The sequence below is a fragment of the Salvelinus namaycush genome, chromosome 20 (assembly GCF_016432855.1).
Source record: "Salvelinus namaycush isolate Seneca chromosome 20, SaNama_1.0, whole genome shotgun sequence".
Taxonomy (NCBI): domain Eukaryota; kingdom Metazoa; phylum Chordata; class Actinopteri; order Salmoniformes; family Salmonidae; genus Salvelinus; species Salvelinus namaycush.
In genome coordinates, this window is record NC_052326.1 from 26,823,534 (window position 1) to 26,850,956 (window position 27,423).

Consider the following 27,423-nt stretch of genomic DNA (forward strand, 5'->3'; position numbering starts at 1 on the left):
AACCTCATGCTGTGACTGAGTTCATGCTATGGCGTTATAGTGTGGTTATGTTGATTGCATGGCTAGTTGCGACATTTTACAAGTAGGCTAAATGGTCTTTTGTAAACTGTCAAGAGAAATGTGTGATATTCATTACATTTTTCAGGCAACATTTGACGAGCTTTTGGCATAGTATCATACTGACACCTGCTGCTGCTATCTGAATGGCAGTGAGACTGAACACTGGAGTGTTGTCTTATGAATCCAGCAAGTCACTGTCTGGTCTGTGTGCATCTCTCTCTCACTGGTTCATTTTCTCTCTCTCATATATATATATATATAGGGGTGGTATGGTCACACGTAGAGGTGTAGAGTTTGGAAAAACTTAGTCGGCGGCATGGGGTGAAGATTCCCGCTGCGACAGGTTGTTTGGGGATAGAATGTAATTTAGCAGTGGGCGCTATCATTGGGTATAATAGCATACAATCAGCCTCAAGGATAAATAGCGCTGTAGTAATATTCTTAGATTCCATTGAAATGGTGAATACGATAGCTGAGAGTGGTGTTGTGTTACGGGAGACACAGACATCGGTAGTATGAATCCGGCGAAGAAAGTTATACTTTCTAACATGCTCCTTTTTGTTAGAGATGAAGTGTTGGAGCGAGAGTTCTCCTCATGGACAACTTGTTTCTCCAATAAAAAAGGTTATTTTTGGATGCAAATCGCCTTTGCTGAAACATGTCGTATCTCATAGGAGACAAGTGCACATGATTTTAAAGAAGGATACTGACGAACTGAATTTAGCGTTCAGTTTCAAGATTGATGGGTTTGATTATGTGTTCTACGCTTCTACTGAATCAATGAAATGCTTTGGGTGTGGAAGAGAGGGGTATTTGGTGCGTAATTGTCCAGAGAACGAGTGCGCAGAGCCCAGTAGCAGCTCTAGCACTACTAAGAAGAGAGAAGGAGGGCAGATGTGGTGGGAGAAATAGGAAAGGAGCGCAATGTGGCTACGGGGGTAGTTGTGGTAAAGCAGGGAAAAGGGGGGGGCAGTAGGTGAGACTGCAATTGAGGTCGCAGGGGGGAGTTCAAGAGGAGAGTGAAACAATGGAAAATGAAACGACTGTTTTCAAAGTACCGAGGAGTAAGAGGAAGAATTTAAGGGGTGGTGAAGGTTCTAATTCTAAGAGGAAGGTAGAGATGGTAAATCAGTTGAGGATAAACAGGTTGTTGAGATGCAGGTTTCTTCTGGGGATGATAGCGAGTGAGGCATCTGATGCAAAAAAATAGCGAGAGAAAATGGGGTGGAAGGGAGGTATGGGATTGAAAAGGTACGTACATTTTTGAATTTGACAAAAGGGAAGAAATATATGCAGGATTATAATGTAATACATGTTTTCCCCCTTAAAATGAATTGTTTATTGAATCAGCAAAGTTTCTGATGTCAAAAATAACAGGTGTAGGTTTGACAAGCCCAGAAATTGCTATTCTAAAGGAAATGAAAGAGTTCAGTCGCAGCCTTAATTCTGTAAAGAGATGTGTTCTGTTTCTCATTCTATTTTCAGCCATGAGCAGTTTTAATATTTCTTCTTTAAACATAAATGGGGCAAGAGACAAGAAAAAGAGCCGTAGTGTATGTGTTAATAAAGAGAAAGGGACGTGACATAAGTTTTTTACAAGAAACTTATACTAATATAGAAAATGTGGCAACAGGAGTGGGAGGGGACAGTGGTGTGTAGTCATAAAAACTCAACGTGGGGGTGTGGCCATCCTGTTGTCAAAAGGTTTTTTGCCTTTGCCATATGAGGTTGAAGAGGAGGATGAGGGGAGGTTATTAAAAGTTAGAGCGAGATATCACTATGTGTTTAATAAATGTATATGCCCCAGTAGTGGCAGTTGACAGTGTATGTTTTTTAGAAACATCAAATACCATTGAGAAATGTAATACTGAGGATTATTTATTTCTTGCTGGGTATTTTAACTGTACAGTCAGTGACTTAGATAGAAATCACAAAGAACCTCATACAGCCTCAAGGACTTTTTAAAAACACATTATTGTAACACATGAACTATGTGATATTTGCCGGAGTCAAAATGGAGGCACGAGACAGTACACATGGGCTAATGTGAGAGAGAACACAATCTCTCTTGGCAAGTTAGATAGGTTTTGAGCATCAATCTCAAGTCTGTAAGTGTGATTACCCCAGTGAGATTTTCTGATCTTTGTATAGTAACAGAGGTGATGTACATTAATGCTGTAAAACCCAAAAGCGCATACTGGCATTTTAATATATTGAGTGATGCTCACTTCAGGAAATGTTTTAGTTTTTTCTGGGAGAGGTGGAGGTCTGAAAGGACAGTTTTGTATCTCTTCAACAGTGGTGGGATATAGGGAACATCCAGATTCAACAATTCTGTAACAATACACCATGAATATAACCAGATATATCACCAGATCAATGAACGCCCTAGAGTCTGAAATAGTGGAACTCCTGACGTTAGTTGAGACCACAGGAGATCGAGGCCATATTCAGGCACTCAAGAGGAAAAAAGCCGCATTGGCAGACCTGCTGGGTATCAGAGCACAGGGGGCATTGGTGAGAAGTTTGTGAGAGCACAGGGGGGCATTGGAGCACAGGGGGCATTGGTGAGAAGTCTCTAGGGCTATTGGGTTGGATGCTGGTCTAATTTCAATTGTTCAGGAAAGGGCATTTGACCGAGTTGAACATCAATTCCTATGGGGCCACTTTTGAGGCTTTTGGTTTCAGCTATGGTTTTATTGCCATGATCAGGGTGGTATATGGTGACATTGAAAGTGTATTGAAAGTTAATTGAGTGCTTGAGTGCTCCTTTTAAAGTGTGTAGAGGAATTAGGCAGGGTTGTTCGTTGTCCGGAATGCCATCGCTATAGAGCCACTACTAAATAGCATTAGAAGTCGCATTGAAGGGGTGTACCTTTTAGAGGATATTCCTCCTATTCGTCTCTCAGCATATGCTGATGTAGTTATTTTGGTGAAAAATCAAGTGGAGGTGGATGGTTTGAGTCTCATAGTTGATCGGTTTAAGGGAATATCCTCTGCAAAGGTAAATTGGGGGAAAAAGGTATGCTTTACAGATTGGGAATGGTCTGGAAGGATCATGGCTTTGCCAGGGGGGTTGGAATGGTGTAAGGGAGGTTTCAAGTATCTAGGAGTGTACCTAGGGGAAGAGAGGACAATGGGGAAAAAATTTGGAATGGGGTGGCTGAAATGGTGGAAGGGAGGATGAGTAGATGGCGTTGGTTGCTATCTCATATGTCATATAGGTCGGGAATGCACACTATTATTGTTAACAATGTGGTTGCCTCTGCACTGTGGCATCGGTTGTCATGTTTAGAGCCACCGTCTGGCCTTCTGGCCAAGATACAGGCAATTATTGTAGATTTTTGGGGGGATAAAAATCATTGGGTTCCACAAAGTGTTTTGTATTTGTCAAAAGAGGGGGGTCAAGGTCTTTTACATCTTGCTAGTAGGGATGCTGCTTTCCGGTTTCAGTTTATTCAAAGGTTGCTTTATGGACTGATAAATGTGGTGTGGAGAGGGGTGGCAGGTCTGGTATTACAGAAGGTAGGGGGATTAGATTTAAAGAAGGCTTTATTTTTGGTTAACAGTAGCCAGATTTCTAGGGATGGAGTACCTCCGTTTTACAGAGGCCTTCTTAGGGTTTGGAGTATAATGAAGGTGTCCAGACACACTAAGGCTGAATCAGTGCATTGGCTGTTGGAGGAACCTCTGGTGTATTGGGGCAAGACTGGATTGTACAACTGAAGCTGTTCCACATTTCTCCAAGATGCTGGTGAAGGGCAAAATCGTCACCCTAAGGAAGTTAATGGACATGGCTGGGCCCACATTAATGGACGGAGGACGGGTGGCTGAACATTTGGGGGTGAGGTCGGGAATGATTGTCGGACAACTGCTGGAAAGTTGCAGGAAGGCTCTGTCAGCAGAATAGTGGATTATCATCAAGAGTTACTACAAAAAGGCACAAAATGAAGACGCCCCATTTCCCAGACTAGGGATTACACCCAATATCCCAGAGTCAGACAGAAAGGCTTTAGTACTGGATTTGAGAGGGTTGGAAGAGGTGGGTTTGGATTAGGTGAATGGGAAGGAGTTACATCAAGGTTTTAAATAAAGATACATTGAAAAATAGAATAGACACTCCTTGGAGGGTAAAAAACTGGGCCTTGATGACAAGGTAAAGCCAGCATGGAAAGCAATGTACAAGCCACTGTTACAAAAGGGTACTGGTGATGCAATGGAGGGTGTTGCATGGCATCATTGCAGTTAATGCTTTTGTATGTCATTAATTCAGATGTTGGAGATGGATGTCCTTTTCGTAATACAAGAGAAACAATTTTTCACTGTTTTATGGAGTGTGAGAATATAAAGCCTCTCTTTGAAATACTACAGTCTTTGTTGACAGCTGTAGGGGAGATTTTCAATAACACCTTATTTTGGGGTTTCAATATAGTAAAAAACAGAAAATAAAATGTCAAGTTACATTTTATTTTGGGTCAAGCTAAAATGTCTATTTTTCTGAGTAGCAAAAATAAGATAGACAAGGGAAATAGTAAGGATGTAAGATATGTTTTTTAAAGGATTAGTAAAAGCGAGAATAAAAGTGTATGTTGAGTTCTTCTCAGCTGTAAAAGACCTCCCATTGATTGAGGATTAAAGTGGATTTATGAAGGAGTGGAATGTTTTGTGGAGGGGAAAAAAAAATTGTTGACGTAATAAGTTTAATATAAATCATTTTTTATTAAATGTATTAGCTTTTTATGTTTATTTAAGAAGGACACAATTGTTGTGTAATTTCTGATAAGGTAGTGTGCCAATATTTGTGTTAATACCTTAGTTTAAAATAAAGGTTTTATAAAAACTCAAAACGCTCTCTCTGTGTCTAGGTAGGTAGGTAGGTAGGTCTCTCTCGTCAGTCTCTTTTATTTATTTATTTCACCTTTATTTAACCAGGTAGGCCTGTTGAGAACAAGTTCCCATTTACAACTGCGACCTGGCCAAGATAAAGCAAAGCAGTGTGACACAAACAACAACAGAGTTACACATAAACAAACGTAAAGTCAATAACACAATAGAAAAAATCTGTATACAGTGTGTGCAAATGTAGAAGAGTAGGGAGGGAGGGTAAGGCAATAAATAGGCCATAGAGGCGAAATAATTACAATTTAGAATTAACACTGGAGTGATAGATGTGCAGATGATGATGTGCAAGTAGAGATACTGGGGTGCAAAAGACCAAGAAGATAAATACCAATATGGGGATGAGGTAGTTGGGTGTGCCATTTACAGATTGGCTGTGTACAGGTACAGTGATCAGTAAGCTGCTCTGACAGCTGATGCTTAAAGCTAGAGGGGGAGATTTAAGAGATTTTTGCAATTCGTTTCAGTCATTGGCAGCAGAGAACTGTAAGGAAAGGCGGCCAAAGGAAGTGTTGGCTTTGGGGATAACCAGTGAAATATAGCTGCTGGAGAGCCTGCTGTGGGTGGGTGTTGCTATGGTGACCGGTGAGCTGAGATAAGGCGGTGATTTACCTAGCAAAGACTTATAGATGACATGGAGCCAGTGGGTTTGGCGACAAATATGTAGCGAGGGCCAGCCAACGAGAGCATACAGGTCGCAGTGGTGGGTAGTATATGGGGCTTTGGTGACAAAACGGATGGCACTGTGATAGACTACATCCAGTTTGCTGAGTAGAGTGTTGAGGCTATTTTGTAAATGACATCGCCGAAGTCAAGGATCAGTAGGATAGTCAGTTTTACGAGGGTATGTTTGGCAGCATCAGTGAAGGAGGCTTTGTTGCGAAATAGGAAGCCGATTCTAGATTTAATTTTGGATTGGAGATGCTTAATGTGAGTCTAGAAGGAGAGTTTACAGTCTAGCCAGACACCTAGGTATTTGTAGTTTTCCACATATTCTAAGTCAGAACCGTCCAGAGTAATGATGCTAGTCAGGCGGGCGGGTGCGGTCAGCAATCGGTTGAAGAGCATGCATTTTGTTTTACTAGCATTTAAAAGCAGTTGGAGGCCACGGAAGGAGTGTTGTATGGCATTGAAGCTCGTTTGTAGGTTTGTTAACACAGTGTCCTATCACAGGGCCAAAAGTATACAGAAAGGTGTCGTCTGCGTAGAAGTGGATCAGAGAATCACCAGCAGCAAGAGCGACATCATTGATATATACAGGGAAAAGAGTCGGCCCGAGAATTGAACCCTGTGGCACCCCCATAGAGACTGCCAGAGGTCCGGACAACAGGCCCTCCGATTTGACACACTGAACTCCATCTGAAAAGTAGTTGGTGATCCAGGCAAGGCAGTCATTTGAGAAACCAAGGCTGTTGAGTCTGCCGATAAGAATACAGTGATTGACAGAGTTGAAAGCCTTGGCCAGGTCGATGAAGACGGCTGCACAGTACTGTCTTTTATCGATGGCGGTTATGATATTGTTTAGGACCTTGAGCGTGGCTGAGGTGCACCCGTGACCAGCTCGGAATCCAGATTGTATAGCGGAGAAGGTACGGTGGGATTCGAAATAGTCGGTGATCTGTTTGTTCACTTGGCTTTTGAAGACTTTAGAAAGGCAGGGCAGGATGGATATAGGTCTGTAGCAGTTTGGGTCTAGAGTCTCTCCCCCTTTGAAGAGGGGGATGACCGCAGCAATTTTCCAATCTTTGGGGATCTCAGACGATACGAGAGGTTGAATAGGCTAGTAATAGGGGTTGCAACAATTTTGGCAGATAATTTTAGAGAGGTTCCAGATTGTCTAGCCCAGCTGATTTGTAGGGATCCAGATTTTGCAGCTCTTTCAGAACATCAGCTGTCTGTATTTGGGTGAAGGAGAAGCGGGGGTGGCTTGGGCAAGTTGCTGCAGGGGGTGCAGAGCTGTTGGCCGGGGTAGGGGTAGCCAGGTGGAAAGCATGGCCAGCCATAAAGAAATGCTTATTGAAATTGTCGATTATCATAGATTTATCGGTGGTGACAGTGTTTCCTAGCCTCAGTGCAATGGGCAGCTGGGAGGAGGTGCTCTTATTCTCCATGAACTTTACAGTGTCCCAAAACTTTTTGGAATTAGTGCTACAGGATGCAAATTTCTGTTTCAAAATGTTAGCCTTAGCTTTCCTAACTGACTGTGTGTATTGGTTCCTGACTTCCCTGAAAAGTTGCATATCGCGGGGGCTATTCGAAGCTAATGCAGAACGCCACAGGATGTTTTTGTGCTGGTCAAGGGCAGTCAAGTCTGGGGTGAACCAAGGGCTATATCTGTTCTTAGTTCTACATTTTTGAATGGGGCATGCTTATTTAAGATGGTGAGGAAAGCACTTTTAAAGAGAAACCATGCATCCTCTACTGACGGGATGAGGTCAATATCCTTCCAGGATACCCGGGCCAGGTCGATTAGAAAGGCCTGCTTGATGAAGTGTTTTAGGGAGCGTTTGACAGTGATGAGGGGTGGTCGTTTGACCGCGGACCCACTACGGACGCAGGCAATGAGGCAGTGATCGCTGAGATCCTGGTTGAAGACAGCAGAGGTGTATTTAGAGGGCAAGTTGGTCAGGATGATATCTATGAGGGTGCCCATGGTTACGGATTTAGGGTTGTACCTGGTAGGTTCCTTGATAATTTGTGTGAGATTGAGGGCATCTAGCTTAGATTGTAGGACGGCCGGGGTGTTAAGCATATCCCAGTTTAGGTCACCTAACAGTACGAACTCTGAAGATGGATGGGGGGCAATCAATTCACATAGTGTCCAGGGCACAGCTGAGGGCTGAGTCTATAACAAGCGGCAACGATGAGAGACTTGTTTCTGGAAAGGTGGATTTTTAAAAGTAGAAGCTTGAATTGTTTGGGCACAGACCTGGATAGTATGACAAACCTCTGCAGGCTAACTCCGCCCCCTTTGGCAGTTCTATCTTGTCGGGAAATGTTGTAGCTGGGGATAGAAATTTCTGGATTTTTGGTGGCCTTCCTAAGCCAGGATTCAGACACGGCTAGGACATCCGGGTTGGCGGAGTGTGCAAAAGCAGTGAATAAAACAAACTTAGGGAGGAGGCTTCTAATGTTAACATGCATGAAACCAAGGCTTTTATGGTTACAAAAGTCAACAAATGAGAGTGCCTGGAGAATGGGAGTGGTGCTGGGGGCTGGGTTAACATCTAAATCACCAGAGGAGGAGTAGGATAAGGGTACGGCTAAAGTCCATAAGAACTGGTTGTCTAGTGCGTTGGGAACAGAGAATAAAAGGAGCAGATTTCCTGGTGTGGAAGAATAGATTCAAGGCATAATGTAAAGACAAGGGTATGGTAGGATGTGAGTAGAGTGGAGGTAAACTTAGGCATTGAGTGACGATGGGAGAGGTTTTGTCTCTAGAGGCACCAGTTAAGCCAGGGTGAGGTCACTGCATGTGTGGGGGGTGGAACAAAAGGGCTATCTAAGGCATGTTGGGCAGGGCTGGGGGCTCTACAGTGAATTGAGACAATCATGAACCAAAACTGGAATAGACAAGGCATATTGACATTAGGGAGAGGCATGTGTAGCCGAGTGATCATAGGTTCCAATGAGTAGCAATAGGTGTGTCAGGGAGCCGATTCAGTAGTCGCTACTACGCTAGGCGAGCTGGAGACACGGCGATTCAGACAGCTAGCGGGCCGGGGCTAGCAGATGGGCCTCCGGCTACGTTCTTAATGGAAGAGCCTGTTGAAACCACCTCGGACGATTACGTCAGCAGATCAGTCGTGATGGATCGTCAGGGCTCCGTGCCAGCAGTAAAGGGTCCAGGCCAATTGGCAAAAGAGGTATTGTAGCCCAAGAATTGGCTGGCTGACCTCTTCAGCTAGCCGGGAGATGGGCCAAGCTCGAGGTTAGCTCAAGGCTAACTGGTGCTTGCTTCGGGACAGAGACGTTAGCCAGGAGTAGCCACTCGGATTGCAGCTAGCTATCTGAGATGATCCGGTGTAAAGGTTCAGAGCTTGCGGTAGGAATCTGGAGATGTGGTAGAGGAAAAGCAGTCCGATATGCTCTGGGTTGATATCGTGCTGTGCAGACATGCAGGTATTGACCTAGCTGAGGCTTGCTGGTGTCCGAGTTAACGGTGAAGACCGCTAGCATTGGCTAATTGACTACTAGCTAGTAAGCTGGCTAGCTTCTGATGGGCGTTAAGGTTCTAAAGTATAAAAATAGCAGATCCGTACCACATTGGGTGAGAGTATATTCAGTCCGTAGATGGAAAGTGAGATTAAAATATATACGAGGGAAAAAACGATATTTACACGGGACAACACCAAACACACGTCCGACTACTACGCCATCTTGGAACAAGCTCGCTCTCTCTCTCCCCCGCTCTCCAGTCTCTCCCCCCGCTCTCCGGTCTCTCCCTCGCTTTCTCTCTCCGGTCTGTCCCTCTCTCCGGTCTGTCCCTCTCTCCGGTCTGTCCCTCTCTCCGGTCTGTCCCTCTCTCCGGTCTGTCCCTCTCTCCGGTCTGTCCCTCTCTCCGGTCTGTCCCTCTCTCCGGTCTGTCCCTCTCTCCGGTCTGTCCCTCTCTCCGGTCTGTCCCTCTCTCCGGTCTCTCTCCACTTATTGTGTCTTTGGCTGTGTCGCCCACATTAACTATTAAGGTATTTTTACTATAGTATGCCATGATCTCAGAGACATTTTACAGTATCAGTCTTTAGATTTGACCTTTGACCTGTGTCAGGCAGTGTACCTGTGAACTCCAGGTTGGCAGCGTCCTCCAGCAGCTGCTCCTTCATGCTGCTCAGCGTCTCCACGATCATCTCTTTCATCTCCTCCTGCTTGCGGTTGGCGATGGCCATCAGGGAGATGAACAGCTCGCCCTCCTTCTCCCGTGTGTACTCCAGCCGCCGCGGCGTGATCTGCAGGTCCCTCTGCATGTCAAATGCCTGCAGCCGGGGAGAGGAGGAAAAGTACGTCTTTGACACCACTACATAGTCAGAGTAATTTCTCCCTACTGTAGTTATGCCTTCAAATTAAACAAGTTTCAGTTATACATTTTGTGAAGCTATACAGATTTTATTTGATTAGCTAATTGATTGGCTGATTATTTCCTCCAGACACAGCTGTCCCCCTACTGACCTGGTTGATGAAGAGGTCAAGGCAACGGCAGTGCACCCCATTGAGCAGGTTAGCAACCTCCACCTGCTGGTTGTGGAGTACCTGGCGGGAAAAGGTCACCAGGAGGCGGTGCAGCCTCTCAAAGGTCTCCCCCAGGACACTCTGGGGCTTGATGGCCGGGCTAGGCGTCTGGGAGGGGGCTCCGCAGGAACAGTTCCCCACGGGAGTGCTGAGGAAGCCCAGGGACAGCAGCTGCTTGTAGAGGGGGCTCCTCTCCCTCTCTAGGCGCCGGCTGGGCTCGGGGGAGGCCTCAGGCGGAGTGGCAGGGATACGGACGAAGCAGATGGGGAAGAGGAGCATCTCTTTGACTTTCCTTAGCTCAGCCACCTGTTCGGCAGTGAGGGTGTCCTGGTTGAGGGCGTAGAGCATGATGGGAACCGCGTTACGCGTACAGTCCTCTAGGGCCTCCTCAATGGGCTGGACACTGGGGCATGGCACCACCATGATTTTAGCCTCCTGACAGAGCAGGGAATATACTTTAATCATTGAAATGGTCATAGCAGCACTCATCAACACGTATATAAATGTTGTGGAAACATAAAACACCTACAGGTAACTGCCAAAATAAAGGAAACACTAGACTGGGTGTTTCTTATCTTGGAAAAGGGATCTCCTCACTGAACGACAGAGATGGCCGCCTCGCTTCGCGTTCCTAGGAAACTATGCAGTATTTAGTTTTTTTATGTGTTATTTCTTACATTGTTACCCCAGGTAATCTTAGGTTTAATTACATACAGTCGGGAGGAACTATTGGATATAAGAGCAACGTCAACTCACCAACATTACGACCAGGAATACGACTTTCCCGAAGCGGATCCTCCGTTTGGCCTACCACCCAGGACAATGGATCGGATCCCAGCCGGCAACCCAAAGCAACGACGCTGTAGAAGGGGCAGACGGAGCGGTCTTCTGGTCAGGCTCCGTAGACGGGCTCATCGCGCACCGCTCCCGAGCATACTACTCGCCAATGTCCAGTCTCTTGACAACAAGGTAGACGAAATCCGAGCAAAGGTAGCATTCCAAAGAGACATCTGAGACTGTAACATTCTTTGTTTCACGGAAACATGGCTCACTCGAGACACGCTATCTGAGTCAGTACAGCCACCTGGTTTCTTCACGCATCGCGCTGACAGAAACAAGCATCTCTCTGGTAAGAAGAAGGGCGGGGGTGTATGCCTTATGATTAACGAGACGTGGTGTGATCATAACAACATACAGGAACTCAAGTCCTTTTGTTCACCTGACTTAGAATTCCTCACAATCAAATGCCGACTGCATTATCTACCAAGAGAATTCTCTTCGATCATAATCACAGTCGTGTATATTCCCCCCCAAGCAGACACATCGATGGCCCTGAAAGAACTTCATTGGACTCTATGTAAACTGGAAACCACATATCCTGAGGCTGCATTTATTGTAGCCGGGGATTTTAACAAGGATAATCTGAAAACAAGGCTCCCCAAATTCTATCAGCATATCGATTGTGCTACCAGGGCTGGCAAAACCCTAGACCACTGTTATTCTAACTTCCGCAACGCATATAAGGCCCTCCCCCGCCCTCCCTTCTGAAAAGCTGACCACGACTCCATTTTGTTGCTACCAGCCTATAGACAGAAACTAAAACAGGAAGCACCCGCGCTCAGATCAGTTCAACGCTGGTCCGACCAATCGGATTCCACGCTTCAAGATTGCTTCGATCACGTGACTGGGATATGTTCCGCATTGCGGCGAACAACAACATTGATGAATACGCTGATTCGGTGTGCGAGTTTATTAACAAGTGCATTGGTGATGTTGTACCCACAGCGTCTATTAAAACATTCCCCAACCAGAAACCGTGGATTGATGGCAGAATTTGTGCAAAACTGAACACGCGAACCACTGCTTTTAACCAGTGCAAGGTGACCCGGAAACATGACCGAATACAATAAGTGTAGCTATTCCCTCCACAAGGCAATCAAACAAGCTAAGCGTCAGTACAGAGACAAAGTGGAGTCGCAATTCAACGGCTCAGACACGAGAGGTATGTGGCAGGGACTACAAAAGAAAAACCAGCCCCGTCGCGGATCACGATGCCTTGCTCCCAGACAGACTAAACAACTTTTTTGCTCGCTTTGAGGACAATACAGTGCCACTGACACGGCCAGCTACCAAAACCTGCGGGCTCTCCTTCACTGTGGCCAACGTGAGCAAAACATTTAAACGTGTTAAACCCACTCCAATTTGCTTACCGCCCCAATAGGTCCACAGATGACGCAATCGCCATCACACTGCACACTGCCCTAACCCATCTGGACAAGAGGAATACCTATGTAAGAATGCTGTTCATCGATTACAGCTCAGCATTTAACACCATAGTACCCTCCAAACTCGTCACCCTGGGTCTCGACCCCGCCCTGTGCAACTGGGTCCTGGACTTCCTGATGGGCCGCCCCCAGGTGGTGAGGGTAGGTAACAACATCTCCACCCCGCTGATCCTCAAAACTGGGTCCCCACAAGGTTGCGTTCTCAGCCCTCTCCTGTACACCCTGTTCACCCACGACTGCGTGGCCATGCATGCCTCCAACTCAATCATCAAGTTTGCAGACAACACTACAGTGGTAGGCTTGATTACCAACAACGAGACGGCCTACAGGGAGGAGGTGAGGGCCCTCGGAGTGTGGTGTCAGGAAAATAACCTCACACTCAACGTCAACAAAACAAAGGAGATGATTGTGGACTTCAGGAAACAGCAGAGGGAGCAGCCCCCTATCTACATCGACGGGTCAGTAGTGGAGAAGGTGGAAAGTTTTAAGTTCCTCGGCGTACACATCACGGACAAACTGAAATGGTCCACCCACACAGACAGCGTGGTGAAGAAGGCTCAGCAGCGCCTCTTCAATCTCAGGAGGCTGAAGAAATTTGGCTTGTCACCAAAAACACTCACAAACTTTTACAGATGCACAATCGAGAGCATCCTGTCGGGCTGTATCACCGCCTGGTACGGCAGCTGCTCTGCCCATAACCGGAAGGCTCTCCAGAGGGTAGTGAGGTCTGCACAACGCATCACCAGGTGCAAACTACCTGCCCTCCAGGACACCTACACCACCCGATGTCACAGGAAGGCCAAAAAGATAATCAAGGACAACAACCACCCGAGTTCACCTGTTCGCCTGTTCACCCCGCTACCATCCAGAAGGCGAGGTCAGTACAGGTGCATCAAAGCGGGGACCAAGACTGAAAAACAGTTTCTATCTCAAGGCCATCAGACTGTTAAACAGCCATCACTAACATTGAGTGGCTGCTGCCAACATACTGACTCAACTCCAGCCACTTTAATAATGGAAAAATGTATGTAATCAATTTATCACTAGCCACTTTATATTATATAAATGTTTACTTACCCTACATTACTCATCTCATATGTATATACTGTACGCTATAGAATCTACTACATCTTGATGTAATTAAATGTATCACTAGCCACTTTAAACAATGCCACTTCATATGTTTTCATACCCTACATTACTCATCTCATATACTTTACTCTATACCATCTACTGCATCTTGCCTATGCCGTTCAGCCATCACTCATTTATATATTTTTATGTACATATTCGTATTCATTCCTTTACACTTGTGTGTATACGGTAGTTGTTGTGAAATTGTTAGGTTATATTACTTGTTAGATATTACTGCATGGTCGGAACTAGAAGCACAAGCATTTCGCTACACTTGCATTAACACCTGCTAACCATGTGTATGTGACAAATACATGATTTGATTTGATTCTGCATCTTTTGAACAGTTAGTACAAAAGTTCAATATTCTTAGATCCCCTTTCTTTAGATACCTACAATTGCGTAGTTTTGTATCTTCATACACTAATCACTTCCCATCACACCCACCTAGATTATATTTTTTAAAGTGAACCCTTATATCAAAGGGGGCATAAGGTTGATCTATACGTTAAACTAGCACAATCTGGATTCCCTTAACTCTTAAGAACCAATGGGAAGAGTATTTAGGTGAAGAACTTTCAGATTAAATTTGGCAGAATATGCTTCTGAGAATACATTCTTCATCTATATGTCTAAGACATGCTGTAATTCAATTTAAAATAGTTAAATCGGCTGCATTGTTCAAAGGCTAAATAATCCAAGATTAGACCAGAAATAGATCTCACTTGTGACTGATATAAGCAAACTCCTGACACTTTATTGCACATGTTTTGGACATGTCCGAAATCTACAGATTTATGGATATCAATTTTTGCGAGACCTGTGAAACCTTCTGCCTTTATTGCATTATTGGGAGTGGCACCACTGGAGGCCCCTCTAAACAGTTCTATTGAGTGGCACCACAGGAGGACCCTCTAAACAGTTCTATGGCAACATGCTGGCATGTACTACTCTTCTAGCTAGACGTCTTCTACTATTTAAGTGGAAAGATCGGTTCCCTCTTACTTTTAACCATTGCATAACTTCCTTTATCCAACATCTCAAGCTAGAGAAAATATGCTACTCCATTAGGGGATCTGCAATCACATTTTATAATATCTGACAACCTTTCCTATCTCTTGTATAAGACTTGGAACCAGCTAATTTCATAACTCCATAAACCAACCCAAATTAGAATTTGTATCACTATTTTTACTCTTTGTTTTATAATATCTTTGTTATTTTAATTTTTGTTATATTACTCACTGTATATCATGCCTGCTTTAAGTCTGGTTTTGGAGTTGGGCTCTGTTAAAGCATGGGGGGGGGGGGGGTTGGATTGGATTTGATAGGGGATCCGTGTTTGTTTTGCCCTCTACCTGTTCTGTCTGTGTTATCTGTATAAATCATGAAAAATGCCTAAATAATAATAATAATAATACATGTGTTAATAGGGCGTTGGGCCACCACAAGCCGCCAGAACAGATTCAATGCACCGTGGCATACATTCTACAAGTGTCTGGAACTCTATTGTAGGGAGGTGATACCATTCTTCCATGAGAAATTCCATAATTTGGTGTTTTGTTGATGGTGGTGAAAAACGCTGTCTCAGGAGCCACTCCAGAATTTCTTATAGGTGTTCAATTGGGTTGAGATCTGGTGACTGAGACGGCCATGGCATATGGTTAACATAATTTTCATTCTCATCTAACCATTCAGTGACCACTCGTGCCCTGTGGATGGGGGCATTGTCATCCTGGAAGAGACAACCCCATCAGGATATAAATTATTCGCCATAGATTGAAAGTGACCACTGAATGGCTGTGTATTTATTGGTGTTTACCTTACCCTCTAAAGGGTTCAATGGACCTAAACCATGGTAGGAAAATGAATCCCACACCATACAAGAGCAACCAGATCCCTCATTTACTCAAGTGCTTCCTTTATTTTGGCAGTTACCTGTATCAACAAAAGTGTCATTCTCTTGCATGAGAAATGTCCTTACACTCATTTTTGTACTGGAGTTTAAATAAAAAGATTCCTAGGTTGAGTAAACATGCAGGGTAGTACACAATATTTATCCAATCCTCATTGGCCCCCACATACACTACTACCAGTCACATTATTGTTTTTCTAACTGGGACAAAACTCAGATGTAGTATGTGCTGCCAGTGCCATCCACCATAAAAACAAACACAGACCTGTCTGGTCATGGGAAAGGGTATGGGAGGGCAACAGAAACCCAAGCAAGAAAACATTTTCACTCCACGTTTGATTAATTACACAGTAACAGCCACAGAAATAGAACGAGAGAGCGTGCGAGGGAAAGAGGAAGAGAAATGGAGGGGGGGGGGGGGGGCAGACTGTAAAAGAGCGAGAGAGAGAGAAATGACTAACACAGCCACACAAAGGAGACAGTCAGTCCCGTCTCCAAGAAACAAGAGCTTTGGCCAACTGAGCAGTCTCTTTAGAACAAAGATAGCGTGCAAACATTTCTTCACAACCAATCAAAATAAATAGAATGTTTGAATTGCCATAATGCAGTCAATTTCCAAATGTAGTCCAACTGCTGAATATCTATGGGATATTTTGAAGACTATTTTATCACCCTTATGGGTAAATCCATTTGAATTCAATCACTTTTTGACAGCACCCCTTTTGATTTGAACAAAACCTTCCATACATATTTGCCCAGTGTAGAAGTGGTCAGAAAGTTACTTTTTGGACCTGAATGCCAAAACATTAAAGAGATAAAGGTGCAAAAAGTTGACCTATTTTGCATACAATGAGACATCCATATCATCAACACTGGAAAAGATAAACAGTTAAGATGGATACCATTTAAAAGCTTACAAACAGCGCTGTCAAACTATTTTATAGTTACTGGAAAAATGTGTTAATAAAAAATAACATTTTCTAACCTTTAACGTCAACCATCTAAAAACACGTGAACTCAGATGTTTTTATATTCTCATACCCGTATTTTCCATCATCTGAGGTTGTGTTGTGCCCGCAACCGGTTCAGACGCAAAATGCTCTGGAATACAGGGTGGGTGTCATGTTTTGGCTGATAAACGTATTCAAATGGGAATAACACTGAAATTTCTACTTTTGTATCACAAAGATGGATGGAGGTCCACACATCAGAGAATGTTGACTTGAATGGGAACATCTGTTGTTTTAAATTATACTGTCAATCCTCCATAGGAAACCTATTGAAATCATAGAAAATATAGATCATAGAATAGACATGACCATTTAAGTTGACATTTGACGTGGGTGGACCGGCAGCCATGTCAATAAAATGTGCATTTCAATAGTGTGCCAGCTAAATTGCAGTGGTCTAACGGGATAAAATTCATAGAATGGACCTATTTCTATGATTGAAATTACCCCCACCCTGTATTCGAGAGCATGTTGTGCCTCAACCAATGGCAGGTACAACAAAAAACCTCAGATAATGTAAAGTAGCTACAACATGTGCAAAACCGGAGTTTACACGTTTTTAGATAATGACAATAAAATTCAAAAAATTATAAAATAGTTTGACAACCCTGTTTGTAAGATTTTAAAAATGATATCAAACTCAACCGTTTATCTTTTCCAGTGATGAAGACATGGATGTCTCCTGGTATGGTGGGTATGCAAAATGGGTCAACTTTCAGCACACTTTAAGTCCAAAAAGTCACTTTCTGACCACTTCTTCCATGGGCAAACATGTATGGAAAGTTTTGTTTGAATCAAAAAGGTTGCTGGTTCAAATACCGGAACCGACAAGGTGAAAAAAATCTGTTGCAGTGCCCTTGCGCAAGGCACTTAACCCCAATTGCTCCACAATGGCAACCCTGGCTGTGACCCCACTCAAATCAAATCAAATGTATTTATATATATCCCTTCTTACTATCCCTTCTTACATCAGCTGATATCTCAAAGTGCTGTACAGAAACCCAGCCTAAAACCCCAAACAGCAAGCAATGCAGGTGTAGAAGCACGGCGGCTAGGAAAAACTCCCTAGAAAGGCCAAAACCTAGGAAGAAACCTAGAGAGGAACCAGGCTATGAGGGGTGGCCAGTCCTCTTCTGGCTGTGCCGGGTGGAGATTATAACAGAACATGGCCAAGATGTTCAAATGTTCATAAATTACCAGCATGGTCAAATAATAATAATCACAGTAGTTGTCGAGGGTGCAACAAGTCAGCACCTCAGGAGTAAATGTCAGTTGGCTTTTCATAGCCGATCATTAAGAGTATCTCTACCGCTCCTGCTGTATCTAGAGAGTTGAAAACAGCAGGTCTGGGACAGGTAGCACGTCCGGTGAACAGGTCAGGGTTCCATAGCCGCAGGCAGAACAGTTGAAACTGGAGCAGCAGCACGGCCAGGTGGACTGGGGACAGCAAGGAGTCATCATGCCAGGTAGTCCTGAGGCTCACTGTGGGTGTTTCAGGGGTACTTGGGATATGCAACAACAAAAAAATTCCAGCAACAGGACAAATATAAGCACCCCTCAAAAGTACTATTATTATTATTATTATTATTAAGGGAGGCTGTCAAAAAGTGATTGAATTCAAATGGATTAACCCCTATATCAGACAATAATGGACGGTTGCAACCCACAATCTGCATATGTAAGCAATCATTTTTTATTCTCAGTCGAAAACATTCTTTAGATATAGAAACACATCTAAAAAGCTTTCAAACTTCTAATGTTCCTAATAAATGTTTGTCACTTCAAACTGGTATGATCCAATAACAGCATTCTTGGAGAGTCTATGCTAAAGATGTCTCGATCCATTGTTGAAAACAAGCCTGACATTCTAGGCTATATGAACTTGTGGCAGACTGATGTCGGGGAGGTTATCTGAGAAATGCATCCATACATAGGTTAGCACTACCCCAGTCATGTGTGTCACTGTGTGGCTAACCTGGGGAGAGAGGGGTGGGGAGCCCAGAGGAGGGGAGGGTAATTAATGAGTTAGCCCTTTTATCTCCTGGCCTCCCAAAACAGGGCGCTCTGATTCTGCCATGGCTGTGTGAATGTCACAGTGGGCTGAGAGCTGCTTCCCTGCCTGCCAGCCTCTAGCCCCCCTGATTAAACAGCAGCAGCAGCTCTTTGAACTACTGCTCTGACTACATTATTAAATACACCACAGCCTAGCCTACCCAACCTGGCACATGCGTTTGCATTATCATGACAAGATGAATTAGGTTGACAAGCGTCAGAAACATTACATACAAGCCAGAATTGTGCAGCTTCTCAGGTAAGGTGTTGTTAATCATTGAGTAAACAATAGCACCCTGTTTAGCCTATCTGAAAACAGAACAGGAAAAATAAGATGGGTAAGGGAGCATTCCACTTCATAAGATTGATTTCATGTGTGTGAGTAATCACATAAGTCAATATGTGATGACCTACACTGGCTCCGTCACTACTCCATTTATACTCAGAATCCTGCCTCGCCAATTTAACACAAAAGCGACAAAACTTAAGGACAGGGCAACCTGATATCAGCTTTTTGTGCTCCAAATAAGAAGCTTACGATCATAATGAATTTGGCAAAACACAGAAATAAAAGAAAACACAGGCAGCAAATTATGACAAGGGATAACAAACAGTGCCCTGCTGGAAGGATCCAGTCGTAACCATGGCAACTTCCTCATAGCAGTGAAGGGTTTAACTTTGGAAGTTTTTTCCTTATGTGCCCCGGTCATGTGAATCGCACCAGCCCAGTGCCATTACGTAAGGTGAGGGTGGGCGGGGGGCCGGGCGGACTATAAGGCAGTGCAGGCAGTGCCTAGATAACGCATACGTCTCAGGGCTGTCAGGAGCCTGGCTTCCATGGCGACCAGCTAAGCGAGGCCTTTGTTTGAAGGATTAAGCGCCACTTTTCTCAACCCGCACGTGACAACAAGCAAGCACAGTGCAATCCACAAACCAAGGCATGTTAGTCAGCCGAGCATGATGGGCTGTGTCTGTCCACCTGGTAGAGGAGTCCACTAGTCCTATCATCAATCAAAGCCAAAAACTCAAAAGACTCACTCTCATGCGAGCCAACAAATCAGGCATTTATCAAATCAAAACTGTAACGTCAATGAGCATACCAATAAGTAAAAAGGACCTTTGACCATTTCTCCTGTAGGCTTACATTGCAAATACATAAACAAGACTCCCACCATCGGAATCCTCCTCGCATGTGCAAATGTAGGTATACCTGTAGCAGAGGGTGGTGCAGGGTGATCTCCAGCTCAGCCAGCCTATGGGCGGGGTCCTCACACTCCTCCTGGATCTCCAGGTCCTCCCGGGGAACCGTATCCCAGCGCCCGCAGTGGGCCGCCAGCTGGTGCACCAGCTCATACTGGCCGGGTAGCGCCAGGCTGAGTCGCGTCTGGCGCCCGTGGGTGAAGCACAGCTTCCTCCTCTTGCAGGAGGTGCCTTGGACGCCATCGCAGGCCTCGCCCGCCTCTGGCCCCAGGGGCAAGAGCCGCTCCCCCAGCAGGCAGTTGAGCAGCTGGTAGCGCGCGGCACAGTCCTGACCAAGTACCAGGATGTAGATGGCGCTGCCCACGTTGCTTTGCAGGAACTCCTCCTCATGCCGGGGGAAGGAGATGCAGCTCAGCTGGCCTAAGAGAAGGGACAACAACATATGGGTGTATAGAAGGGAACAGGGAATAGTAATGGTGGTGGGGGGGCATGAGTTGTTGTCCCTCTCCCTTCTGAGGGGTAAGGAAGAAGCCTTTTTCTTCAGGGATTAGGCCTAGTAAAAATCTGCATACGTTGATAATACAATGTAATGTTATAACACCATCTAATATCCCACTTTGAGTGGGAGCAAATTCCAACGGATTGGCTTGCAATAGAGAAATAACTGAACCTGTTGTGAACTGGTGTCTTGCATCTCTCTGTCTCTGCACTTCTGGCATAGGAAATGCCAGAGGGAGAATCTATTGTGTTTACTTCAAAGCCCCTCCTTAAGCCCTTGTCTGTTATCTCCTGACCCATCTCTGTGGCAACCCATATTAACAGCACAACCAATTCAATCCTGGTTCATCATTAGGTGGAAAATACAGTGTGTTCGGAAAGTATTCAGACCCCTTGACTTTTTCCACTTTGTTACTTTACAGCCTTATTCGAAAAATTATTAATTAGTTTCCCCTCTCTATCTACACACAATAGCCCAAAATGACAAAGCAAAAACAGGTTTTAAAAAATGTTTTCATTTACATAAGTATTCAGACCCTTTACTCAGTACTTTGTTGAAATACTTTAAGCAGCTATTACAGCCTAGAGGCTTCTTGGGTAAGACGCTACAAGCTTGGCACACCTGTATTTCGGGAGTTTCTCCCATTCTTCTCTGCAGATCCTCTCAAGCTCTGTCAAGTTGGACGAGGAGTATTGCAGCACAGCTATTTTCAGGTCTATCCAGAGGAGGTTCGATCAGGTTCAAGTACGGGCTCTGACTAGGCCACTCAAGGACATTAAGAGACTTGTCCTGAAGCCCCTCCTGCGTTGTCTTGGCTGTGTGCTTAGGGTCGTTGTCCTGTTGGAAGATGATCCCTCACCCCAGTCTGAGGTCATGAGCGCTCTGGAGCAGGTTTTCATCAAGGATCTCTGTACTTAGCTCCGTTCATCTTTCCCTCGATCCTGACTAGTCTCCCAGTCTCTGCCACTGAAAAACATCCCCACAGCATGATGCTGCCACCACCACGCTTCACAGTAGGGATGGTGCCAGGTTTCCTCCAGATGTGACGCTTGCAATTCAGGCCAAAGAGTTCAATCTTGGTTTCATCAGACCAGAGAATCTTGTTTCTCATGGTCTGAGAGTCTTTTGGTGCCTTTTGGCAAACTCCAAGCGGGCTGTCATGTGCTTTTTACTGAGGAGTGGCTTCCATCTGGCCACTCTACCATAAAGGCCTGATTGGTGGAGTGCTGCAGAGATGTTTGTCCTTCTGGAAGGTTCTCCCTTCTCCACTAAGGAACTCTGTCAGAGTTACCATCGGGTTCTTGGTCACCTCCCTGACCAAGGCCCTTCTCCCCCGATTGCTCAGTTTGGCCGGGCAGCCAGCTCTAGGAAGAGTCTTGGTGGTTCCAAACTTCTTCCATTTAAGAATGATGGAGGCCACTGTTCTTGGGGACCTTCAATGCTGCAGAAATGTTTTGGTACCTTTCCCCAGATATGTGCCTCGACACAATCCTGTCTTGGAGCTCTACAGACAATTCCTTCGATCTCAATGGTTGGTTTTTGCTCTGACATGTGCTGTCAACTGTGCTTTTCCAAATCATGTTCAATCAATTGAATTTACCACAGGTGGACTCCAATCAAGTTGTAGAAACATCTCAAGGATGATCAATGGAAACAGGATTCACCTGAGCTCAATTTCAAGTCGCATAGCAAAGTGTCTGAATACCTATGTAAATGTGATTTCAGTTTTTAATTTTGTATAAATTTAAAAACATTTCTAAAAACCTGTTTTCGCTTTGTCATTATGGGGTATTGTGTGTAGAATGATGGGGGGGGGGGGAAACGATTTAATACATTTTAGAATAAGGCTGTAACATAACAAAATGTAGAAAAAGTCAAGGGGTCTGAATACTTTCCGAATGCACATACAGGTTAAGACAACGTAATAAGTCCATGCGGGAGCGTTCAATAAATATATCTATTTTTTATAATTGAACCAGCGCCGTTGCTGATTCTACAGGATTAGCATAGAAAACGTGACCAGCGGTCGGGAAATCAAGTAATAAAGTGGCTGTAGATCATTTGAAAAACGTTTAAATTATTAGAATGACAATAAAACCGTTATGCTATGCATTTGCTGAGTAGTTAGCTGAAATGCACTATAATTGTGTTTATTTTCCACTTTGATGGCGAACTTTCTGTACTGCTAATATTCCCTTTCGTAATTTTCACTCGCATTGCTAGTCCCATTGTTTAGAATTCTTCCCCATTGTTGCAGAGTTATGGGATATTAGAATCCCGTTGTTTTAACCTTTGTCATCTTCAACCTAAATGAATCACAGGAAATGGTCATAATCCTCCATGATGCGGAGTCACGTTCTAAAGCAGTTATACAACAGACAAAGACAATGCCAGCAATGGACTGCTCTACTCTGTTTCGCTCTTTCCCTCCCCACCCCTTATATTCATTCACTCCCTCTTTCTCCAACCTGCCACTGTTTCCTCTGCAGCTGTTTATCTTGTATTACTCTGCATGGTGTTTGGCCTAAAACATTTTGCACGCAGTAGGCCTTATAATCCAATGAATGATTGAACCACAGTAATTTCATTTAAAAAAATATACCTACTGTACTGTTTTCTACATCTAATTAGGTATTTTATTCAAGTTCACTTAAGACACCTTGCTTAAGGAGGTGGCAGCTCATTTTATCACAACTATGGCATTCATAAGGTTTTTAATTGAGGCCAGAAAGACCAGCCGTGTGTGTGTGTGTGTGTGTGTGTCTGTGTATGTGTCTGATTCTAAAGGCGGTGACTGAGTTCATAAGGTTTTGTATAAAAATGGCCTATAGGCTTAATAAAAACATCCACTTGGAATTAGGTTAAACAGCTGCACTTTCCATTCAGTGATGACTGGTCACATTTTGTAGCATGTTACTAGAGCTTGAAACATGTCATCTGGCATGGCAACCTCTCTGTGGTTTGTTGTTAGACTGAAAGAGATATTTACAGCCCTACTTGATGGAAAGGATAGATTTGCTTTTCACATGAAATTTGAAACATTCTTGGTAAATGTGTGTGTAAATGTGTGTAGTGGTGACACTAACCCCACCAACATACCTTAGTGGACAGGTAGGTTGGGCTTGAATGACAGCCCTATTAGACAGTGGCTCAAAAGAACTCACATCTCCTAGACAGGAACGTGAGAATCACACTCACACCCTGCTCATCAGCCCACACACATTTCAAGCTCAGGCTATCCCCAAATGAACTAGTGCAGTGACTAGTGCAGAGTTTAAAATTATGAAATTAGGATGGCTTACAGCATGTGGATATGTAGCCTACTATGTTATTTATCATCATTACATGTTTCCTTTTGCCTCAGTTCTTTCTTAAGAGGGAATCTCAGCATGCTGGGGAGATAGACTTTAGCTGGCCCTAATCTGTTAATTTCCCTCTAAATCCTATTTAATGCATTTTCTACAGTCGACGTGTTGCAAAATAAATCTCTGTCCGGCAAACAGTTGTTTTTTTCCTGTGAGGGAATAGGCCATTTACCCTACCTCATTATTCCCATTCAGAACACAGTTAAATTATTAACAATATCCACCTGTATTTGCCATCCCACCACCGTATATGAATAGGGTACAGGTCAGAAACCTGTGGGCCCTTTAGGAATTGCCTGACATCAGCAGCACTTGTGCACATTCCTAATTGGAACATTATGGGATGTGCAGAGTCTGCTGTACCTAATTCAATCCTCCTTGAATGACCACAATCAGAAGAGTTCCCACTCAAACTCATTCTAGAATGACTGACATTCCTCTGCTTGTAGTCTGATATGTTTATGGGGCTTGTCCAAAGTTAATAGGGTTTCACACTGGAACCAATAAGCACATTCCAAAACGTGTTGAGTGGTGGCTCTCAATGAAGGCAAAGTCTGTAGAATGTAAAAGAATCAGCCAGGGTCCTTCAGTGACAGGCATATTATAATGCTAGTACTGTAGCTGCTTGGATAAAAGTAACTTCAAGTACTGAAGTGTGTGTGACATGATGTGACAACCTAATCATTTAATATGGTATAGTTAGATATGCATGTTTGGATAAGCATGCCATTTTCTGAGGAATGTGGAAGTTTTACTGAACATTCTGTTGTGATGATGCCGAGAAAAGCGGTAATTATAGGTAACAAATGTGAACAGGTTTACATTCTTACCTGCCTCCAGAGCAGCTGCCTCCGAGCTGGCGGCCGATGCGCAGGCGTTACTGTAGTTGCGTTTTATTTCCCGGAAAAATGCGTTGGTCTCCTTCAGATTCTTTTTCAGTTGTATGGAGTGTTTATTGTAGCTGTTGAAAATCCGGGATAATTCTCTAGCTAAAGGAGTGACTTTCTGCAAATTTCCCCCACCTACCACCTCCATTGCAGTAGGTATTCGAGTCTGAAATGAGGCACAATAGGGAGAACGCTCTTCTCTTTACTGCTACCACCTTTTGAACTTCCAACCGAATATGGTATGCAAATGAACCCAGTCTTCAAGTTGTAATTGCCATTGCAAGTTATTGGACAAGAGCGCAAGGAGTGAGCGTCAATGTGATTTGCTGCTCCGTTTCAGTGAATTCTCTATGGTCTCACTTATTCAGATTTCCACTGTTGTTCAATTATTTGCATCAGTATCACTAATGTCTGCTTATTTGACTTCTAGGTTGTGCCCTGGGTTATGGATTTCAGACATCAACAGTCCAAAAAGTCCACTGTTAATTTAAAGGGCCGATTGTGCAAGTGATATCGCAGTGCTAGTGGGCAACGTTACTGCCGTGGGGAATTCCGGAGCAAAATCACTGCATCACACTGTCCACACAAACAAAACATGGCATGACAAACATTGAACGGCATATAGCTAGTTTGATAACCAGTGTCCTCTAGCAAACGACTGTCTTAGCTAAAGTTAGCTATCGAACTTGCCAACTTCTTTCCAGCCCTAGCTAGCAGTGTCTCAGTTATGTGAGATAGTTAACGTTAGCTAGCTCCCGTACTAGTAGCCTTACTTACCTTCCTATCCAGTTCCTATCCTACTAGCCAGCAAGCCAGGCATCGTATTCCAAGTTAATGTTTCAAGACAGCAGACCCATTACCCCAGCCGACGTTGTCGTTAGCTCCCTCGGGTAACCTTTTCGACTGGTGCTACATGAACTAGCGAGTTACTGCTAATTTGCTGGCTTATCCGAGATTCCACGGAAGAGATGGCTAATTAGCTAGCAAAACAAACTCGCTCGCTGTCAATCACAGTTGTGATAAAGATGTCTGTCGCTACGCTCCTCAGTCTTCAATGAATGCTAGAAAAAAGGTATTACCATCACTCGAGGGGATAAACATTTGGAATGTTACAGTTTAGCAGCACTCTCTTAAAACAAACACAGACAGTTCGAAAGTACCTAGCTAGCTACAGTAGTTACTTGGGGAAGGACAATGTTTCTCTATTGCCTTCTGGGATATGTAGTTCTTCTGCCCAGAGAACATGGATTAATTTGCTACTGTTAGGACGTAATCTCGTTTAACCCAGACTAAAATTTGCTCGATTAAATTAATGTTTTATTTACATTTACGCAGTCTGTCCACGATATATTATTTAGGATGTACGGTACTCAGGGACAAAGAGGCTCAGGTTTTCCATTCTCTTTCTCTGACAGGGCAACGTGTGAGAAACAGTATTATCTGGGAGGCTGAATTTAGAGGTTTGGTGTTGCAGTGAATTGGAATTTGGGTCCATGCGACTGTCAATCGAACACTTAAACTACTAACTTCCCAGGGATGGACAAAAATGACAAAATATAATTATAAAATACAATAATGATCAATGTATTAAAATGAACTACAAAATACTTGTATTTAATTAAAATACATGTATTTTAAGATATAGAAATAACCTACATTTTTAACTAGCTGGCCCGAAGAGCAACAACATTCTCAGTAATGGTTACAGAAACGTTTTACTTGCTATAACTGTTATATGTTGACGTTTATCTACCTTAGTTGAATTCACTGACTGTAAATAACTCTGGATAAGAGTGTTGGCTAAATGACCAAAATGTAAGTGTATATATGAAAATGAACATACCAAAATGAATTGCAAGCAACACTGGGTATTATTATTGATGTCAGGCAGAGGTCAATGAGAATAATACTCAATGAGAATAATTTATTTCACTTTTATTTAACCAGGTAGGCCAGTTGAGAACAAATTCTCATTTACAACTGCGACCTGGCCAAGATAAAGCAAAACAGTGCGACATAAACAACAGAGTTACACATGGGATAAACAAACGTACAGTCAATAACACAATAGAAAAATATGTATACAGTGCGTGCAAATGAAGTAAGGAGGTAAGGCAATAAATAGGCCAAAAGTGGCGAAGGAATTACAATTTAGCAATTTACACTGAAGTGATATATGTGCAGATGAGGATGTGCAAGTAGAAATACTGGGGTGCAAAAGAGCAGTAAAACAAAAACAAATATGGGGATGAGGTAGGTAGTTGGTTGCATGGGCTATTTACAGATGGGCTGTGTATAGCTGCTCTGACAGCTGACGCTTGAAGTTAGTGAGGGAGATATAAGTCTACAACTTCAGTGATTTTTGCAATTCGTTCCAGTCATTGGCAGCAGAGAACTGTAAGGAAAGGCGGCCAAAGGAGGTGTTGGCTTTGGGGATGACCAGTGAAATATACCTGCTGGAGCGTGTGCTGTGGGTGGGTGTTGCTATGGTGACAAGTGAGCTGAGATAAGGCAGAGCTTTACCTACTAAAGACTTATAGATGACCTGGAGCCAGTGGGTTTGGCAACGAATATGTAGCGAGGACCAGCCAACGAGAGCATACAGGTCGCAGTGGTGGGTAGTATATGGGGCTTTGGTGACCAAAAGGATGGCACTGTGATAGACTGCATCCAATTTTCTGAGTAGAGTGTTGGAGGCTATTTTGTAAATGACATCGTCGAAGTCTAGGATCGGTAGGATAGTCAGTTTTACGAGGGTATGTTTGGCAGCATGAGTGAAGGAGGCTTTCTAGATTTAACTTTGGATTGGAGATGCTTAATGTGAGTCTGGAAGGAGAGTTTACAGTCTAGCCAGACACCTAGGTATTTAAAGTTGTCCACATATTCTAAGTCAG

General features: G+C 43.9%; 1 protein-coding gene across 2 annotated transcripts in view; it reads right to left on the reverse strand.

Annotated features, from left to right (window-relative positions):
* The window catches only part of dstyk (dual serine/threonine and tyrosine protein kinase), a 35,482-nt gene extending 9,759 nt beyond the window's left edge, over positions 1 to 25,723 (reverse strand). Inside the window, exons 1-5 of one of the 2 annotated variants that reach the window (XM_039015940.1) lie at positions 25,307 to 25,723; positions 24,473 to 24,695; positions 19,789 to 20,198; positions 10,123 to 10,617; positions 9,734 to 9,929 (exon numbers count right to left, since the gene is read on the reverse strand). In XM_039015940.1, the coding sequence (XP_038871868.1) occupies positions 9,734 to 9,929; positions 10,123 to 10,617; positions 19,789 to 20,198; positions 24,473 to 24,677 (1,306 nt within the window). In that variant the 5' untranslated portion in view covers positions 24,678 to 24,695; positions 25,307 to 25,723. Of the gene's footprint in view, positions 1 to 9,733; positions 9,930 to 10,122; positions 10,618 to 19,788; positions 20,199 to 24,472; positions 25,106 to 25,306 lie in introns of both variants that reach the window. The other variant, XM_039015938.1, reaches the window with a different exon arrangement.
* Between the last annotated feature and the right edge of the window lie 1,700 nt (positions 25,724 to 27,423).